At 41.9% G+C, this 22,500-nt stretch overlaps 1 protein-coding gene across 1 annotated transcript in view; it reads left to right on the forward strand.

Moving 5' to 3' along the window:
• The first annotated feature begins 7,749 nt into the window (after positions 1–7,749).
• The window catches only part of LOC135099918 (peroxidase-like), a 42,235-nt gene continuing 27,484 nt past the window's right edge, over positions 7,750–22,500 (forward strand). The window contains 1 exon segment of the mRNA XM_064002621.1: positions 7,750–8,079. Coding sequence (XP_063858691.1) covers positions 8,075–8,079 — 5 coding nt within the window. The 5' untranslated portion in view covers positions 7,750–8,074.

Raw genomic sequence — 22,500 nt, forward strand, 5'->3', positions numbered from 1 at the left:
ATCAGCCTTTATGAATCTTCCATTAAGTTCTGTTTAATAATAAGACATAATTGCTTCGAATGACTGGTTCTGACTCTGACAGGGACCCGGGCCGGGGCGTTACTGAGGCAGACACGCCAATTGCCACTCAAAACACCGCCTCGTGTCATGTTCCCCAAGGTGCACCTGAGGGTGGCGGCACCCCTCCACGCACCCACAGCACCTCGAGGCCCGAAGGTCGCCGAGCTGGACGTGACTTGAGCCTTGTGTGGTGTTTGTCTGCCGCCAGCGTCACCTCACCAAGGCCAGCTGCTCCCGACGACACGCGCCCCGCTCACGATGAACACACACACACACACACACACACACACACACAACGAATGTCACGCACGATTCCGCTAAAAAGTAAACAAAATACGGTATTATTCAAACACGAAACACTTATAAGCACTTACAGCCTAATTATCAAACAAGCTATTTCGTGTACCACTTAATAAACTCTCCACTTAAAAAAAAAAAAATCTTACATATTTACGAACGAGTGGGAGAGAAGAGATCCGTTTGATATTAATCTGGTTCCTAAAAAATGTAACAATTCACACTGGCACTCCAGGTTACGTGAGTCTGAGGGTTCAGCGTCACCGTAACAACTGAGTGCAGAGTCACGGCTGCTGCAGGAACAGAGCATCACGCACCCGCCTACGTGTACACTCGTACTGTACACCAACCACAAGCACAGCCAAGAGAGAACATGCAAATATTAAATCAGAAAATACGCTGACTCGAGAGGAAATATGAATCCGTCACGGTTATTCCATCAACGCACAAGAAGCGAGACTAGACGTGAGGGGAAACGAATTGCGAGGGTGGCAGAAGGAGGAAGATCTGGTGCTGAAATGTGAGAATGTTCTCTGGCGCATGCTGGTAAATTGTTGGTCTGGTAAAAGAGTGCAGGTGTATGGGATGATGTGAAGGATGTGGAGGGTGGTGAGTAAGGGAGACACGGAGTGGTGGTCAAGGAAGATGGGGGGGTTAGGAGAAAGGGTGAAGAGATGGGTAAAGAGGAAGTAGACAGGTGGGCAAAGGACAGTTGGAGCTGGATGGAGGAAAACTGGAGCTGCGCGTGACCTCTGCTCTCAGCTCTGTCTCACTGACCTTTGAACCTGTGGTCGATGAAATCCCTTATCCCAGGACACAGGGCCACTGAGATATCTGGATTGCCTTATGCCTTAGTTTATCTTCCCCGTGTTTTCCCCAGATCCAACCCGAAGGAATGATAAACAAGTGAGTGAGCTGTGTGCCAACTGCTCCAGCGAGGATTCGAACGAGAGCCCAAGGATTCGAAACCAGGCGCGCTTGCTACTGCACCACGATGAGGGAGGAAGAAAAGAAGTGGAGACAGGGGGACATAATGTGAAGGAGAGGTAGACTCACTCTCTATTTTCCTTGGGTGGACTGGTGGCCAGAATCCTTGTCGCTGGGCAGAAAGGAAATGGAGGAACTATGACTCCTGGAGGGCCCGGGATGATGTCATGCCGTGACTCCGAGAGTGACGTGAAAATCCTCCTTGAGATTTAGTTACGGGGGAAGGGTGCCTCCTAGTAGCGCCCGCTGGTAATGTAGGAACAAGCCTGACCGTAAAGGCAGGATTGGGCCTACGGCTAAAGTGCTTCCCCACGAAATGAATGTGAGGCGGGGAGTTGGACAATATTCCATCCTCCCTTATCAAACGTTCATAGAGCAATGGGGTTCCGCCAGGCTTTGGAGCTCTTAACAGCTTCACTGATCCGGAGTCTTCCTGCTCCTTCGGGTTCTCTATCCCGTTGGTGGGGGGGGGGGGGCCTTTCGGGGTGATTTGCCGCGTCGTTGGGCCAAACCCACTTACCCTTTGGCATCGGTAGTCGCTCTGGCGTTTCCGGGATGACGGCCCGCTGGAGGGAAGGCTCTTCCTACCTGAAGACCAGCGGGTTTATGGCTTTGATAAAGGGCTACATGGTACGGATGCGGTACCAGTTCCCCCCCGGTCCGAGGGGCGGGCATAGAGCCTCTGTGTTCGTCACTCGGGCCAGAGGCGCTCTAGCAGAAGGGCGTACGTCTGCGAATGATGTTTCATGCTGCGGCAGGCCTAGTAATTCAGGTAGCCAACCGCCTGGTCTGAGGGTGGCGTCCTCAGCTGGAATCCTGTCGGGGGCGACTCCGGCAGGTAGGTTTCGCATCACCTATGCCGTCCGTAGAGCGGTAGGTGTGAGTAGTGCTGGCCGAGCCCACTACCCTGCCGTCCCCCCAAAGGGGTTTGTCTCGACCGCTTAGTTTCTGTTGCTTGTTCACCAAGCGCGGAAACGGCGGTCGGACAAAAGTATGAGTCGATCAAGGGATTTGTGAGGCGGCTGATGGAGTGTGTGGTCTTTGGAATGGATGAAAAAAAATAAGATAAATGAATTATGTACAAGAATTACCATTTGGACGTAATACTTGACTCACGTGTCATGTACCATTTCTCATTGCTCACAGAGATGGAGCGAGTGCAAAAAGGAAAAATATAAAGACCAGAAATTACATATCATTTGCGACGATATTTTTTGCTCTATCACCGCATTTAGCCACGTGTCTGTGGAAAAATGCACATGAGTATACTACAAAAGAGTGAATCTCAGTAATCGTATGCATTTTACTTTTCTGGTTCTCTCCGTGTTTGTTGCTATATTATTATTATTTTTTTTATTTATTTATTTATCTATTTCTGTTTTTTATTTTATCTATCTATTTTTTTTATTTGTTTATTTATTTATTTTTTGCGTCTGATTGTAAGCGTACTAGTTGTGTTGATGTTGAGAGGGGAAAAAAAAACGAATTCCGTTAAGCGTAATGGTGGAGAGCAAGGCCAGGCTCATAGGGAAAATATATACGTGCATCATGAAACATTATGTGAATAAACGTGGGATGATATTATTTTAGAGATTAAAATTTGAACACAGGGTGAACTTAGGAACCATTAGTGTGTGTGTGTGTGTGTGTGTGTGTGTGTGTGTGTGTGTGTGTGTGTGTGTGTGTGTGTGTGTGTGTGTGTGTGTGTGTGTGTGTGTGTGTGTGGTCAGCAAGAGTGCGTATTCCCTTATCTTATGCCTACAGCACCTCAACATATGATGACTTACAGAAAAAATAAGTTTGAATACTTGAGGAACTTGAAATGGAGAAAAAGTGTCGGTCGTGGAGGCGTGAGGGAGGTGTCAATGTGTGGGCGGTATTGAAGGCGCGCGTAATAACACATCCGCCCCCCCATACGCGTCACCCCACGGCCGCCCTCGTCAGACTGCGGAACACACACACGTCTTGGGCGTCGCCATGACTCCTCCACGCCTGACTTATGGCAAGCAATAAGGCTGAAGAGATACACTGACTCACTGTGAACTTTGAGGGAGTGATAACCGCATTACTGGAAAGTGTCGCAGCTTAACCGTAAACGTGGAGGAAGTCACACGATATTCAACCGAAGATTCACATCACGGCGAGGGAAGTGAGGGAAGTGACTGCGATACTGTTTCCATTGCGTGCCTTTCAGGTATTGCGCGCACCAGCTACCTGCTTTCTATGATCGAGTTCTGGGTCCGTCAACAAGTGGGATAATACCGACGCTGCCACAGAGAAAGCTGCCTGAGTAACTGAAGCGACCGTCCCTCCACCTTTCACTGTTGAGTCGCTGCTTCGTAATGCCACCGCGGCCACTTTCAGTTCCCCGTATTGACCTTCTGATGAGCACCGCCCGTCACATAAAAGCAAGGCCGTGACGCACCGCCTTGTCCTCCCTGCGGTCGTGTACCCAGAACGTCATTTTCTAAAGATTGGCTTGACTGGCGGTGACTTAATTACATCACTTCCTCCTCGGCTCAGGACAGGATGTAAGATTTGTGTTGAAACAGCACCACGGCTTGCCTTCTGTTTGGCCTAAGCTCTGCACTGCACCCTTGGAGAAGATGAGAGGGTAAGAAGACTACAAAAGGCCCGGTCACCCACACAAGGCAGCTGCTGAGGGTCGAACCGCAGAAAACGTAGATTATACCCTGAGGCAAAACACGTCCATTGCCTCGCAGCTTCAGGAGTCGGACATCGCTTAAGTTTCAAGTTGAAGTAAGTCGCGGATACTGGACAGAGGTGTGTGTGTGTGTGTGTGTGTGTGTGTGTGTGTGTGTGTGTGTGTGTGTGTGTGTGTGCGCGCGCGAGAAGTTCCTGTGCCGCAGCAGGGGTGTTCTCGTTGGCGGCGTGATGGATGGCAGGCGGCGGCGGGAGGGCAGAAGGCCGCGAGGCGAGGCGAGGCGGGAGGAGCAAAGGTGCTTACTGTAACGAGTCACGGAAGGCGAGCCAAGCGGAATGTGAGGCGGCATGTGGAGATCAAGGTCTGGCGGCGTGTAATGTAGAGCGTACAGTTATTTAGGGAGGAAAGGGAGGTTGCGGGGGGTGGGGGGTATGCAGCACCAAGCACCCTCCCCAGCACCCAGCGTGAGCAGTTCCCCTCCCCTCCTCTCGCTTCTCAATACTATGTAAATAAGAAGCATGTGCACTGCCAGTCTCACATCTATAAAACTATAAAAAAAGGTATGTATGAATGAAATAAAATAAAGAAAGAACCAAATATATAATAAATAAACTGCAATAAAAAATAAGAGCCAAATATATAATAGGTAAACTACGAGTACAATAAACAACACAATACAATAAAGACAAGACAAATATAACAGGCTGAAGAACCAAGAGGAGCTCAAAATTTTAAATTTCCACATTATATTCCATCAAGAACACACACACACACACACACACACACTAATAATATATAGAATCACTCGTGCGCTGTTGTTAAAAAATTACCAAACCGCCTTTCCCAGACTTGTCTAGAACGTGAATGGCCAAGCTGGAGGAATGCAGTGACTCATCCCTTCCTTCCCCTTTGCCGTTCACAACAATCATTCCCTCAAGCCCCACTCTTTCCTTCATGCCTTCAGACAACATTGCATACATTACACGAGTTTAAAGCGGCATCCTGCACGTACTGCTATATAAGTTCAATGTGCACAGCTGTTGTGAATAAAAACATTACTGACAATTTCGTCATAATCAAAGGTAGTGAGTGAATGTTGCCTTGCGAATGTAAACGTGTGAATGCAAACACAACTAAACAGGGATAAACACATTGTAAGCAGCGGTAAGATTCATAAAGTTTGTCTAACTGTTACTGCTTGTGTCGCCTTCTGGTGTTACGAAGATGGAGAAGTAAGAAAATATGCAAGAGTATATAAAAATGCGTAAAAAAAAACAAAAAAAAAACAGGTAATGTGAGGTGAAGTTGTATGTAAAAGAAATTACGTCTGGGTGAGTGAGGCTGAGATGGACAATGATTCCCGCTCCTCACCTTGACGTTGTGTGTGTGTGTGTGTTGGTGGAAGGTGCTCTCTCTCTCTCTCTCTCTCTCTCTCTCTCTCTCTCTCTCTCTCTCTCTCTCTCTCTCTCTCTCTCTCTCTTTCTCGTGCAGAAGCGGAAACAATGAATTCTGCGCATGACACAATCAGTCTTGCACCATAAAAAGAAAATAAAACCACTTCACCAGAACCTTCCTTATTTCCTTCCTTCCTTCCTTCCTTCCTTCCTTCCTTCCTTCCTTCCTTCCTTCCTTCCTTACTTACTTACTTACTTACTTACATAAATAAATACAGACATACATACATACTTGTGTGTGTGTGTGTGTGTGTGTGTGTGTGTGTGTGTGTGTGTATGATTTTTCACCGTTTCAAAGACCTAGACCCAATACCTTCTCTCTCTCTCTCTCTCTCTCTCTCTCTCTCTCTCTCTCTCTCTCTCTCTCTCTCTCTCTCTCTCTCTCTCTCTCTCTCTCTCTCTCTCTCTCTCTGTGAATCGCTCAGCCGAATAATTCAGCGTCACGCATCTGTGTTCTCCCATGAACCGTTATTACATCACTGTCAGGAAGCGCCCCCCCCCCCAGCCACACCACCACCAAAAGGCATAAAACATACTCTACCCCTTGCCCACCACTCCTCGCTGACTCATCCGCCGCCGTCGTCTCACTTCTCTCCACTATCTAGTTCTCCTCCCTCTCTCTCTTCCTGCTCCCCGCCACCTCTTCCTCTCCTCGCTGCCTTTCTCCCGCGGCGGTTCGGGTCAGTGTCACTTTATTACTGCGAGCGGCTTTGTGTGTGCCTGCCCGAGCGTTCTGAGGTGTGCTCCGGAGTTAGGCTTGACTCAGGCTGGGTGGAGTGTGGGTGGGCGGCTGGGTGTGTGGTGGGGTAGTGGATGGACGGGTGGTTGGGTGAGTGTGTGGGTGGGAACATGTTTGCCTGCATGCCTGTGCGAGTGTTCTACGCAAAAAAAAATGAGGAACTGGTGGTGGATGGAGCAAGCACACACACACACACACACACACACACACACACACACACACACACACACACACACACACACACACACACATACACACACACACACACACACACACACACACACACACACACACACACACACACACACACACACACACACACACACACACACACACACACACACAAACGCGCGCGCCTTACAATTTCGTCTTTACTCAACATATTAACGTAAGCGTAAACAGTATAGCAGAAAAAACACATATGAAGTTCCAAAACTAATATCATCACTTTAATAAGACAGAAAACTTAAGTATATAAAATCTAGCTGCAAAGCGTTAACCCCAAGATTTATACAAAAAAAGCACAAAAAGAAAAAAAGAGAAAAGAAAGAAATACGCAAAAAGATTCATGTAAGAACCAAAACCCGTATTTTGAAATGCTTTGTTCTCTCATAAGTACTGTTTTCAAAGACCACAGAGATGATAAGTCGGGTTATTTTGTGTGTTTTCTCCCATTAATGTTGAAAAGCCGTTGTTAAACTACCACTAGAATCATGAAAACACACTTGGAGACACCAGTAACCTTCAGTAGAGTTTGCGAGAACAGTCAAGATGAGACGCTGGAGTGTTTGAGAATACGGTGCCTGGTGTGCTGCTGTTTGACTAACCTGCAAAATATCAAGACCTCAGAAAAGGTTAGCGTTCTCGTCCACTATTGAAGAGGAACACCACGGCTTAGTACACCATGACAGCCTGAGTATAAGTAGACAGTATGTAGCGTAGTACCAAGTTCGTATATCATAGCGAACACATGCCCACATTAATGGGGGAAAAAAAAAACATACACACACACACACACAAAAGAAAATAAATAAATGAAATTCCAACACCAAAACTAATATCCTGGATTTTTTTACGCTATCCTGCTCAATATAACGTAGTTTGTAGACCATAACGAACACATACTTATATCCATACACAAAAAGATTGAGATTCCTATACTAACACCAACATCCTGAAGTCCTGCACGCTACCCTCCTCAGTATCACGTAGCTTGTTGAGCATAAGTGTTATTTTACATATCTATGTCATGAATCGCCATCATCAGGAACACATACCCCACACATAACATACATACATCCACATACAAAAAAGTTAAGATTTCTTTCTCAAAATCAACATCCTGAAATCTCCTAAGTTGTCCTGTTTAGTATCATGTATTTTTTTTAGGACACAAGAAACAGAAAAAAAAAATCATTACACACACACACACACACACACACACACACACACACACACACACACACTAAGTGACTAAAGATAAAAATTCCTTTAACAAAGTTTGACATTGAAGTGATCTACGTTATCCTGCTCCCTATCCTCTCTCCTCCACGCACAGGGTTGGTTGGTTACCTTGGCCTTCACCCGCGCCAGAGGTTAGCGACAGGTGAGAGAGGAAGCATCGGGTAGTCACCGCGACGACGGGAGAAAGCGGCGTGGAGAGAGCTGGCAACTCTATCAGCTGATGGGAGGCGAGAGAGTAACCTGCCACCAGCATTAGTCGTCTTCGTTACGTGGTTGCTTCGCTCAGCACGTGGTAGCCCTCTTGACACGTGGCTGACCAGAAACAATTTTTGTGTGTGTGCCTCGTGAGTGAGGAGCGTGGCAAGTCCCTCTATACCGGTGACGGACGCCCAGGACTCCGCAGCAACGATGTGGTGTGTGTCGGGCAGGTGGAAGGGACGGGGCAGGGTAGTGTTAGGTTTGCATGAGTACCCAGGCTCTTTTTTTGGTACAATCTGTATCTCGTGGTGTGAGTGGCCGCCGCGATGCACTCCCGTGCGCTACACAACACAATGCAGGCAGCTGGGGAACGTTAGAATGCCACGTGCTGTTAAAATTATACGACAGTGCTTTATATATATATATATATATATATATATATATATATATATATATATATATATATATATATATATATATATATATATATATATATATATATATATATATATATATAAGCCGTCTCGAGGTGAACGACTGCTAAAGTTACTAGGGAAAATAAGGAAAAAAATTACATGTTCTTTTACATCCATTGCGCTATCTGATGTACGATTTTTTTTATTGTAATTTCTTATTTGCTTACTCATTCGTGGATTCTGCGAGAAGAGTAACAGTGCGACAACACAGCAGAGAGCGCAGATAGTGTGACCAAGATTCTTGTGAATGCTGCTTCTAATTCTACTTCAGTTTCTTGTCATTTCATTATTTGTTTATTCATTTCACTAGAGGAGCATGATCTTTACGTATGTTGTATTATGAAGCGCCAGTGCAGTAACCTGGACTTTTGTGAAGCATGGGACTGTATTTATATGTACTTCAGTTTCTTGTTACTTTCTTATTCATTTGTTGATTTCGTTGAGGGAGTAATTAGTGTGGTGCACTATGCAGCACAGATACAGTAAATACGAGTTTTGTGAAGCACGAGAGCATATTTCTACTTAAGTTTCTTGTTCTATTTTCTTGTTCATTTATTTATTTATTTCATTAGAGGAGTATGATTATGATGTTCCATTATGAAATTCGGATTCAGTAACTAGGAGAGTGTATTTGTACTTCTGTTCCTTTTTAATTTTCTTATTCATTTATTTTGTTGGAAGGGTATGGTTATTATGCTGCATTACGAGGATGAAGCGCGGGCAGAGTAAACAAGATGTTTGTGAGGCATGAGAGGCTGGGAAAGGTGTGGCGCAGCCTTTCCTTTACCCATGCTAATGAGTAATGCAAACGTTTCGTCTAATTAGATCCAAGGGTCGCGCAGTGTTGCATTTGTAACCTTCAAGCGATACTGTTGCATTTACTTGTTTATTTATGTAATTCATGGCAAGATGTACAAAGGCGCAATATCTCCACTCCTTGAGTGTGCGTGTGTTTTTTACTTTTACTTTTTTTTTTTTTCCTGAATGAAGTTTTAACTTTGATCTGACGTGGTAACTTAATTGTTTGCTACGTCACTTAGTGCCTCGTTACACACCTTTCCTTAATTACTTGAGGCAGCGTTTCTTGTTCCCATACATTTAGTTTACATAATTCTCCTTTTTTTCCGGTAATAGCACAACGCTTAACTGGATCATAAGAAAGGCACAGGCGAGGGTCTCGCAACGCCTCCACTTGAACACAAAGTTCTCTTCTCCTTCTGTAACACACAGCAGAGTCGCACATCGGAACTTAGAACATGTAACGTGCAGGAGGTGAATCATTACCACTATATAGGAACATGAGAAAACAAGGGAAGCTGCAAGAACCCAACAGGCCGACACGTGACACTCTTGCATAAATCATATCTACCTATTTCCACCCACCATCCTCATGCATAAATATGTCTAATCTTCTTTTAAAGATTCCAGTTGAATCGACACTAACAACCTGATTACCAAGTTTATTCCATTCATCTATTTCACTCTCATGCAGCTGCGAATGAGTCCACATGAAAACATTGTAATAAATGTTGAAAGGCAAATCACGTTTTATATATATATATATATATATATATATATATATATATATATATATATATATATATATATATATATATATATATATATATATATATATATATATATATATATATATATATATATATATATAAGACGGACAAAGTTACATATAATAAGGAAGTAAAAGTGATGCATCACATGTATCTAATATGACTAAAGAAAACCATGCATTTTCCGTCAGTGAGAACACCATCGGCGCGCTCTTCACGGAGAGAATGTACGCGTATCCTCCCCCTCGCAAGGCAGAAATTATTGCGCCAGGAGAGCGTGACAATGTTCAGCGTTCCTCGGGTTTACTGCACACAGTCTTTACTTATTCTTTAACCATGAGTTTTCCTTCTCATTCGTACAACTGTCGCCCTCTGGTAAGGGAAGCATGACTTGTTTCGAGAAATATTGCTACCTTGTTCTCTGCACATCCTATTGAGTCATTCTCAAACTCTTCTGGGTTTCATAATAATTTTTAACAGATTCAAGAGTAGCGTTTGTTAGCCTTATCTGACTTAAGAACTCTGTTATCAGATCTAAGCAGTCTTGTACCCTCAACTCTGTCTAACACCTAGTTATAGTGAGCACAATTATATTAAGAGTTGAAAATGAGGTTAAAGTTTATATATATATATATATATATATATATATATATATATATATATATATATATATATATATATATATATATATATATATATATATATATATATATATATATATATATATATATATATATATATATATATATATATATATATATATATATATATATCTTTCCAAAAAAGTATTCCTTCGATCCTTTGGTTTCCCTAGGGAAGAAAACTGATACTGTATTGCAACATACGTTGCATTTTCCAGCACTCCCAAAAATTTATCTCCGCACTCAGATTAAAAAACTACTCTGGTAGAAGTTCTTAGGCTTTTCAAAAATGTTTCCATGATTACAGTGATAATTTAGCACGAAATTTAGCACGAAAAAAAAAATAACATAGTGAAAACTCGACTAACCATCTCAGTGCCTTATGAAAATATTAGTCCTTAATGAAAGTCCAAGGACTTTAGAGTATGAGTCCAAAAGGAGCGAGGCAGAGAGGACTGAGGATCTCCTCCGTCTAAGGGAAATCTCAGCCAGGTATCTAAACACAGTAGACGGACAATTAATGCTGTTACTCATGTCGGCCGTGTGAGAGAGTAGCGGAGGCTCGCGCCGCGGAGAAAAGGAAACGGAAGTCCTGGGAAAAGTGAAAGTTCGCGGCTTTCCTTTCAGCTGCCTGTTGACGCCGCCGGCATGACCAGAAACACCGTGACTGAGGAGAAGAGCAGCGAGGACACTCACCAAGCCCGAGGAAGAGAGATCGTAAAGACGTAGAAGAGAAACGTTCCTTTTACAACACCAACAGTAAATCGTGGGCTACTAGATTCACTGGGAACAGGAGCGTGTGCCTTCCTGGGTGTTGATGAGTCGCATTTTCTGAATGGCAGCAGGAGCGATTAAAGTAATGCAATATTATTACCCAAACTGGCGATGCAGGTAGAGACACTAAACTAAATTTTACCTTGAATCCACTAATGACTGTCCTATGAAAATAAACTACATAAAAGTAACAAAACTCCCTGCAGGTCTTATCTTCACGACCATATCACATCCATGCCAAACGGAGGCCAGGGAACAATTGCACAGGCCAGACACGTCCAACACCAATCAGCAGTTGTTACCCATTGAACCAAACCACATCCGTCTCTGGTCGACTCACAGAATTGTCGTCACGGTGGATGCAATCTCACGAGGAACACTACGGAGCATCCAGGAGAGGGAGAATCAGTTAGTAAAAAAAAAAAAAAAATGTAGGCACTCGGAATATTTAGAAACAGAGTAGGGAGAAAAATTGCAGCAACATTCAGAATATCAAGAGGAAGAAAAAAAAAAACTTATTTTGCAACAGATTCATTAGTACTAAAGCTCTTTAAATGTTTGACTTGACTTGTAAGGACATGTCAAGAAATAAAAATTAATGCACTGAGATTACGGTCATTATTTCGGACATTGTGACAGACTAGTGAATGAAGATAAGTCTTAAGAAGGGCATTGCTTCACGGTATTACTTAACAGCTGTTTTGGATATAACCCTTAGTCATGGTAATAGACGAGACCTTTCTGAAGAAGAGGACTTGAAAGGACGAAAGGACGCTGGTACCTGAGAACTCGTCTACCCAGCTAATGGGGCTCTCTTAGCAACGTCATTTCTCTTTATGATTACGATGTATAATGCTGCAGCTCTCCATACCAATGTGACGGGTAGGTGAACGTACCAAACGACTCTTTAGTGCACGAGGGAGAATGTTGTACGTACGTGCACGCCCTGAGCGACTTTCTCAATGGGGGGTTTTGATGCATACCTGGACCGTGTGAGTTGGGAAGGTTTCACTTGCTTATAGGAGACGCCAGATGGAAGGGAGGAAGCGAGAGCACACAAGCACGCACGCACACCCACCCACCCACACACACACACACACACACACACACACACACACACAGTTTTGAGATGCGAGTAGTTTATCGTTTCCCCACAAAATAAATTGTTTTAACTTTTCTTTTTCGGCGATTTCTAGATTTTTGCCTTTAATTTTTGTCATCACGTGGCACATCTGTAGACATGGTTGCCTTTGTGCTGTCTGGAGTGTAAGTGATCCAAAATTTGCCTCAATTTTTCGGGTTTTAAAGTGAAAATGATGGAAAGGAGACAGTTCTTCATCTGGAAAGTTGATATAATGAAATAGGCAGTTATATTATGGCGACAAGGGCACAACATGAGGCAAGACAAGGCAGGAAAGAATTAAGAAAAGATTAGACAAGATCGAGGGCAAGACCACACGGGTATTCCCCCAATGTTATGACAGTAAATTTACGCACCACGACCTACCGGGAAGTGACGGCAGCAGGTGGCGACCTCGCTGTGACGGGACGACCACCGTGAACTTGACCGCCAGTGAGATGATAACGAGACATGATTCGCCGCGAGGCTTGGCAAGGGGAGAAAAAACACAGTGAAGTTTGATGCACCTTACGATTCGAACACACACACACACACACACACTCTCTCTCTCTCTCTCTCTCTCTCTCTCTCTCTCTCTCTCTCTCTCTCTCTCTCTCTCTCATGCAGAATTTTATTGACCACAAAAATACAGACCAAATAAGATATAAAGGTCCATATGAAAGTCATAACAACAACATTTACAATATTGGATGATTCAATAAGGCAAAACATTATAACAATACACACTAGCAAACACACACACACACACACACACACACACACACACACACACACACGGAACCATATGGAGGCGAAAACAAGAGGGCTAATAAGTAAGTAATTACGGGAGGAGAAAATAAGAGAAAGGTAGTGACTATACATGCAAGGTTTTCATCTCGCTTTGTGGGTTTGTATGGAAAATCTACGAAAACACGCACCATAAACTAGTATGTTCAGGGTAAGCGTTCTCGTAGACTTTCCATACAAACCCACAAACCGGCTGTTATGAGAGAAATCTTACTCCTCGTCAGACCAATATGCCGATACCTCACTTGTAGGAATAAAAAACAAGGGAAGCTGCAGGAAGTCGTCTGGCCTACATGTGGCACTCACTGTACAAAACGTACCTGCTTATGTGCATTTCCATCTATCATCCCCATCCAAAAATTTGTCTAATCTGTTTTCTTTAAAGATCCCCAGCCACTCAGCACTAACACACTGATAACTGAGTCTATTCACTTCCCAGTCTTTTTGAGAATCAACTTTTTTTTTCTCTAACTTTTCAAATCTAACTTTAGTAAGCTTGAACCCACGTTATTTCTTGTCCTCTTCTGATTACTGACGCTGAGGATTTTGTTTATGCTACCTTTGTTATATCCTTTTATATCAATTCAAGACCTCTATCAGATACTCTCTTAATCAACATCTCATACAAATTATGACTTACTAACTGATTCAAAGCACCACAGCAAGGGGGTCATATATTAACGTTTACAACAATATATCAACAAACTCCCACGCTTTTCTCCTTACAAAATCACTTCCCTGCATCGCAACACTTGGGTTCACGTTTCGAAAGACCGCAAATTAGCCAATGAAGGATGTGAATAATTTTTTTTATCTCTTTTAAGAAGTTCACATCATCGACCCTAGGAAAGAAACAGAGCAAAGGTGAGGTGATCGAAACCAATCCCCAGGCCAGAACTAGCCCCTCCCCCCACCAAGGCCAGGACCCCCTCAACCCTACCCACAACTTCAGGCCACGACCCATCCCCCAATCCAGGGCAGCGGGGGGAAGCTTTCACGAGGTGCTGAATGTCAGGGTTACTGGAACGGTGACCTCTGAGTATAATTAAGTGGTTATGGGGAAGATACTGTATTGGAGGAGATTTAGAAGCGCGGTGCTGGAAGTAAGATTAGGAGAAAGTAATGGGGTGTTTGTTTTCTGTTTTGTCTGTTTGTTTGTTTGTTTGTTTGTTTGTTTGTTTTCTGTCTGTGCGTCTATCTATAGATTTGTATGTTTTCGTACCTCTGTTTTTCAGTGTCCGTTTGTTTGTCTGTCCGCTTGCCTGTCCGTTTTATCTCTCTCTCTCTCTCTCTCTCTCTCTCTCTCTCTCTCTCTCTCTCTCTCTCTCTCTCTCTCTCTCTCTCTCTCTCTCTCTCTAGAACAATCATCTTTACTACAATAAAATATAATACTACAATCAAGAACACTAACGGAGCCAATACAATAGATTCAATAATATAATCAGCAGAAAGGTAACGGAGCAAAATTGAATACCACAAACGTTCCCGCCATTGTCTCCCAAACGATCTAACAATCTTCAATGGGCCTATTTTTTTTTTTTTTCTTTTTCTTTTGCCGCAAGATTAGCACAGTAAGGGATAATATTTTGCACCGCTACCTGAGGTCTACTTTATTACTGGGTTGAGAGAGAGAGAGAGAGAGAGAGAGAGAGAGAGAGAGAGAGAGAGAGAGAGAGAGAGAGAGAGAGAGAGAGAGAGAGAGAGAGAGAATCGACTTGTAACGTCTCTCTCTCTCTCTCTCTCTCTCTCTCTCTCTCTCTCTCTCTCTCTCTCTCTCTCTCTCTCTCTCTCTTTTACGATAAAAGAAAACGTTTACACAGAGAGCTGAGAAGATGGAAGATATGAGATGAGAAGTACATCAAAAAGAAAGAGAAGAAATAAATGTGAGAGAAATATAATGTCTGTAAATTAAAGAAGAGGAGGAGGAGAAGAAGCAGAAAGAAAAGCAGAAGAAATAAGAACTGAGAAAATAAAGAAAGTCTGTATAAGGATTAAAGATAAGAAAAAGGTGTCTGATTAAGTAAAGAGAGAAAGAGAGAGAGAGAGAGAGAGAGAGAGAGAGAGAGAGAGAGAGAGAGAGAGAGAGAGAGAGAGAGAGAGAGAGAGAGAAAGATAAAAGAAGAAAGAAAAATAACAAAAATAAATCGTCTAAAGTAGAATTAAAGAAAGTGGAAAGTGATGAAGGAGAGAGAGAAAAAAAAAGAATAAGAGGGAGAAAAGAGAAAATAGAGTCAACAAAGGATTAATTTAAAAAGATGGGAGGTGAGAGAAGAGGAACAAGAACAAGAAGATTAATTCAGAAGAGAGAAAACGTGTGCAGAAGAACTAAAGAAGATGGGAGGCTGTGGGAAGAGGAGGAAAAAAAAAAAGAGATAGGAAAGTGGGAGACGCACAACTACTACAAAAAAAAAAGAAAAAAAGAAAAAAAAACAGGAAGGAAAAGTGCAGTAAAGGTGAGAAAAGAAAGGACGTGAAGACAAAAAAGGGAAAAAGAAAAAGTAGGGCACACACACACACACACACACACACACACACACACACACACACACACACACCTATAAAAAGAAAACGGATTAAGGTTGAGAAAAGACCAAGTTTTTTCCTCCTCACGTCACGCTTCCCTTCCTCGACCTCTCCTTCCTCCCTCCCTCCCGCCCTTCCTTCTTCCTTCTCCCTCTCGCCCTCCTTCCATCCACTTCCCTCCCTCCCGCCATACCCTCTGACCTGGACTTTCACCTTAATGACCGTAATTAAATCATATTCTTTCCGGGGCGCTGTTCCCTCCCTCCCTGGCTCTGCATATATGACGGGGCGTTCCTTGCCTCTGCACAAATGACAAATGAATTCAGAGTCAATGTTTGTTTTCCCTGCTGCCTCTCTCTTTCTCTCCCCGCTGACTCATCATGGAAGAGTTTTCTCCATGACTTGCCTCCCTCTCCATTCCCTAACGCGCCTGCTTCCCATACACACTCACTATCTTCACTATCTTTCGTCTTCAGGTTCTGTCCATACCAGGAACCAGTAGTGTTTCTGGCTGTTACTGAATTATTTGCAAGCTGTTTGCAAACTGACTGGAAACAATTTGGAAACAATATTCACGAATGGCTGGATGAGTGGATGGATGGATGGATGGATGGATGGATGGATGGATGGATGGATGGATGGATGGATGGATGAATGGATGGATGGATGAATGGATGAATGGATGGATGGATGGATGGATGGATGAATGGATGGATGGATGGATGGATGGATGGACTTAATGGATAGGTGGATATGTGGATAGATAGATAGATGGATGGATGGATGGATGGATGGATGGATGGATGGATGGATGGATGGATGAGTGGGTAGATGGATACATGGATACATGAATGGATGTTTTTCAGAAATTTTCGAACTGTTTCCGAAGTAATTCTCAAATGTTTCTGAAATGTTTCTCCAATGTTTCCTGGTGTGGCTAAGCCTTCAGCCGGCATCGCGTGGCCATCTATCGCTCTCTGTGTCATGTTCGTAATCCTTTCACTGCTCTGGTCCTCCTTCGTTAACCTTTCTAGCACTGTAGAAACGGTTTGCGTTGAGACACACCAGAGAAGAGAAGGAAAAAAATGAAGGTTAGTCTTGTCTGTAGATATTTATGAGGGCTTAGAACATAAATAGTCTCTAATATGTAATAGGTATTGAAGGGAAAATTTTCTTTGGCCGCGAAAGGATTGAATGTTTTGTTCTCTTCACTTTTTTTTTTTTTCAGAGGCCACGTAGAGGATAAGTCGTGTTCTGATGTGTGATTTTCCTCGTGCCGGTATTGGAGTTTTGCTAAACTATCACTAGAAACATTCCTGATCATCTCAATCACGTATGTGAAAAGTCGTGTTCTCGTGGGTGTTTTTCCTAGTAATGGCGCAGGATCCTTGTCAAACTATTACTGGTATCATGAAAACATTCTTGATAATCTCAATAGATCTTGTTGAAAGAGATACGACGAGGAAGTATACAGAAACAAATTGTGGTCTTCTTTGCTATTTGCCTCTACTAACGCACTCCAGACCAAATGATCTCGTTCCAGCGAAATATTCAGTGAAAGAATAAATAAATAAATGAATCAATCAATCAATCAAACCAATCAGTTTCGTTAGTCAGCCAGTCAGTCAGTCAATCACTACCTTATCTGTGCAAACAAACACTTTTAAATACGAGTATACTTACCCACTGACGAGGAAGTGGTTCAGTATATACGTCAAGTAATTCAGTTGTAAATGACAGAGCATTATTTTGCTTTAAATTTCAGTGGACCAGCTTCACTTTCTCATAACATACCAAAGTTTCTCCTTTCAATCCACCTTTTTATGATTTTTTTTTTTTTTTAAGGAATGGATCTGTGCAACTCTGGTGCAATTGTGTCACTTAAGAATGAAAGTTAACTCAGTGAATGAAAGAAAAACAAACTGAATCACAGGAGTAAGAATGCGTAGAAAAAAAAAAAAACATACAAAACAACAGAAAAGAATCATAAGAATAAGAAGTGGTAGACAGAAATACAAGACTAACAAGATTTAACGCGTGGCTTCACTGTGTATTTCTATAACCGTTGATTTGTGTCTCATCTTAACGCAATTCCTGTTATTTCGTCAGTACGGCAACAGTTAGGTACTCCCCCCCGCCCCGGTCACAATTCCTGCCCCACTGCACCTGAGCTCTACTGCAGGTGACACACTTTCTCTTTCCTCTACAGCAGCTTTGTGCCTCCCTGTCAAGTTTACATCACCCTCACTCTCCCGCAAAGCAATCCACACACTCCACTTCTTCCCTCTCTCCTACATCCTCCCTCACCACCAATTCTCTTCACGACTCTTACTTCCTTTTTTCCTTCTTTTTTTTTTCTAGACGAAGAGAAACCTCGCAGATGTTTCTAAGGAAAAAGCTAATAGTTGTTGAGAGAAATGTGCTCACGTAGGTGTATTTACGTAAGGTTAAGTCCTTTTTATATTGCGTCATTATTCATTATCTAGTTTCTTTATAAATAGAAATCTCGCAGTTTATGATAAAAAGTAAAAGAAAAAAAACTGTACTTAAGAAGGTATATTTACGTAAGATTAATTTTTTTTTTTCTCTCTCTCTTATATTACCACAGAAAAAGAAACTTGACATTGCTGAATTGCGTCCCATGAGTTCCTTTGTCTGGCTGAGGTTATCATGAGAGGTCCGTGAACCCTAGCGAAGAAAGGAAATGTTTGCCCGTTCCATCACCTAAGGCTGGTATTAGGCTTGCAAAGTGTTGGTTTCCTTAGGGCGCATGAAAATGTTTCTCCGAGAGGAGCAGGAGGGAAAGGCTTCATAATTCTATTTTGTGGTTAGTTTCCCGTTACGGAGGGTTAGTTATGGATTAGCACGTCAAACAGAGAGATCTAAAGCTTGATGACTCTTATAAACTAGTATGAGAAACTGAGAGTAATATATCAATAATGCAATTCCGGGCTTAATTTTGCTTTACGACGGCTGATTTGTGGTTAGAAGTAGTTGAAATAGAGAGATCTAAAGCTTGGTGACTCATAAACTATGAGAAACTGAGTGTAATATATTAATAATTATAATCAGTGGTTAGTGCTGCCTTACGATGAGTGAGTTGTGGGCTAGACGTAGATGATGACTGTTGAAAACTATGAAAAAGGAAGTCTAATATATTAACAACTTTATTCCGTGGTTACTCTTCCTAGTTGTGTTAGCTTAGTTGTGGCTTGGCATCTCATATAAAGAGACCTAAACCTTTATGACTTGTAAACTATGAGAAACCAAGTGTAACATGTTAATCCCTTGAATCCGGGCTAAGATCAGCTAATTTGAAGTCATTTGGCTGTTCCCTCAGTCAGTAAGTTATGTATTGACTCTACTAGTAAAGTAATACCCGATCTTTAAAGTCTCTAGTTTCACAAAAATTTCACCTACTGAGGACTATTTTATCAAGTTTCAAGAGGCCTTCCGGATTTTAAGAGTTGAAAACAAAGCAATAAAATCATTTAGTGTTACAAGCATAGTGGAATAAGAGGCCTCAAAGAAAGTATTGCTAGAAGGGAGTTAGGAAAACGAAAGACAAAACACTATATAATATATTAATAATTATAATAGGTTGTAGGTGAACAATAATAATAATGATGATAATAATAATAATAATAATAATAATAATAATAATAATAATAATAATAAATAATAATGATAATAATAATGGATAAATAAGTGAATTAAAAAACAAAACGTCTTCGGATAGGTTAAGGAAGATGGGAGGCTCAGGAGGATGAACGAACAAGACTGAACCAGAGAACAGAAAACGTGAACTGAATAACTTAAAGAAGTCGAGCGAGGGTGTAGGTGAAGACTGAAGCATGGGAAACTATTATATTCTCCTACATTTCGGTTGAGTTGAGAGTGTTACATTTCCTCTTTCTGTATTTGATTGGAATGTATTCGTATTATCTTATATGGTCTTCTTGAAATCCTATTGAACTTTTTAACTTCTGTGAATACGTTGCCGTGATCTCGTCGTGGTGGTGTGCCTAAATTTCAAGCAGTCAGACAATCAATCAATAATTCAATGAGTCACTCAATCAGTCCTCAGTGAGTGAAGTTGGTGTAGTGAATGTTGTTGAGTGTAGCTGAAACGCACGAGATACAAGTTATATTACAGTATATAATCCCATTTCAGTAAGTTTCCCTGCTAACTTTCACACTAATTTTACTTTTCAACTAACACTTACTACTAGTAAGCATAACATGTCTAGTTCACTTCGCAATATCTATCTAAATCAAAGGGAAACCTAATTATTCTACACATTAGCCTACCTACACCAAATTTAACTGTGAATGCGTGTATTATTTAGTGCATCTTATCTAACACTAAGTACTATTTCGCATAACAATAACAAATCTATTATACGTAACAGTAACCGAAAAGGAAATGCGTGTATTATTTAGTTTACCTTGAATCCTATTTTCTTTGTGAACCAGCCAAAAAGAAAATGAGCTTTACAGGGAGTATTATATGGGAAACTAAGCTATTTTGGCAGTCATAATTTTTATAGAATGATGTGTGTGTACGAGCTTATATATTTGTATTTTGCAAGATACTGATTCTCAATCTCCTTACATTTAGTAAGATCTCATTTTTGGGTTTTGGCCGGAACACTCGAGCGGGAGATAACTGCACTCCAGCGATTTTTTCGTTAGTCAGGAGGGAAGAAGGTGCTCTGAGGTCAAAACGAAGGACGAATTTGTTAAATCTAGAAAGGTAACTAGCTCAGAGAAGGTGAGAAATAGCTTAAGTGTTTACTACACAAATTGTATAAGTATTTTGAATAAAACAGACTTGGTTAGAGGAATAGCGTATGTAGAGAACCTTGATATTATTGCTATAACAGAAACTTGGTTAGATATTTCAGGAAAAGTATTTAATCCAGAGGTTAAGATAGATGGTTATACATTGTTCTATAAAGACAGGGGAAACAGGAGAGGAGGAGGCGTCGCGTTATACGTTAGAGACACATGACAGTGTTGTATTAACAGTAGAATTAAAGCAGATAACAAAACAGAGTCGATATGAGTAGATATTAAGGAAGGATCACAGTCAGTAGTACTGGGAGTAGTGTACAGGCCACCGAACAGTACAAAGGAAATTAACACCTCACTGTGGCAGGAAATAAATAGAGCAGGAAGGTACAGTCGTAGAACCCACAAGAGAGAAGAGTATTCTAGACTTAATTCTTACTTACAGGGAGGAAGCAGTCACACAGGTAGAGATTGGAGGACAGGTAGGTAACAGTGACCATTGGGAAATTGGGTACAAATGAAAATCGGGAGAAACTTTAAGAAGCAAAAACACTAGTAAAATATCTGACTTTAGGAAAGCAAATTTTGAATTTTGAGGAATTAAAAAGGTACCTCCAAGGATTTGAGTGGCAACGGATGCAGGGTGAGGTCAGGTCCCGGACAGAGTTGAGAGAGATAAGGCAGGGTGAGAGAGGTGAGGTGAGGTGTGAGGGTGTAGGACAAGAGGAGGGAAGATGTGTCCGGAAGGGGCGGAGGAGAGCGAGAGGAGGGGAGATAGGTGTGAGTATGTTGGAGGGTCAGGTCATGCTGAAATGGGAGAGGTGAGGTCGAGGTGAGTAGATGAGGGAGTGGAGAGGATGGAAGGGGCCAAGATAAGGGGATTAGGTGAAGTAAAAGTAGATGAATTATAAATATTTCGTAGACAAATTACATACAGGTCAGTTAACAAACATCCCATATAGAGCAATAAGATCACAGAAAAATGACCCTAAATGGATGACTGCCAGGTTAAAACATTATATAGGGCGGAAGAGAAGTATATATAAGAAGTGAAGGTGAAGAAATTTTAAGGCCACAATATAATAAATTAGTTAGAACAGTCAGGAGGTTAACGAGAAAAGCTAAGGGCAATTATGAATTAAAGGTAGCCAGCCAGGCGAAGACGGACCCCAAGGGATTTTATCAGGTATACAGGACGAAGAATAAGGATACTATAGGTCCATTAAAGGCAGCAGATGGGAAGCTGGTTAGTTCTGGGGAGGAGATTAGTAAAATTCTGAATGAGTGTTTTTTAACTATCTTCACCCAGGGAAGCATGCAGGATATGCCAAATAGCAAACAGATGTTTAGAGCAGATGAGAATGAAAAGCTGACAGATATTTCCATAACTAAAGAGATAGTGGAACAGGAGATAGATAGGCTAAAAATGTTCAAGACACCAGGACCAGATGAAATATATCCCAGAGTACTTAAGGAATGCAAAGAGGTTATTATAGAGCCGTTAGTTTCTGTCTTTAGGAAATCACTTGAGTCAGGTGAGGTATCAGTAATGTGGATGCAGGCTAATGTAGTACCCATCTTTAAGAAAGAAGATAAAACTTTAGCGTCTAGTTAAAGACCTGTCAGCCTAACTTCAGTTGTGGGTAAAATATTGGAGTCAATAATAGCGAGGAACATTAGGGAGCAATTAGACAAACATAACTTGATAAATCAGTCACAGCATGGCTTCACGAAGGGGAAGCCTTGCCTGACAAATTTGTTAACTTTTTACAGTAAAGTGTACGAGGCAGTAGATAATGGTGATAGCTATGACATCTTATAGCTAGACTTTAGTAAAGCATCTGACAAGGTAGCCCATCAAAGGCTCTTGAGAAAGGTTAGGGCACACGGGATAGATGAGAAGGTGTTAGGGTGGATAAGGTCATGTCTAAGC

This window comes from Scylla paramamosain, chromosome 4 (assembly GCF_035594125.1).
Source record: "Scylla paramamosain isolate STU-SP2022 chromosome 4, ASM3559412v1, whole genome shotgun sequence".
NCBI lineage: Eukaryota > Metazoa > Arthropoda > Malacostraca > Decapoda > Portunidae > Scylla > Scylla paramamosain.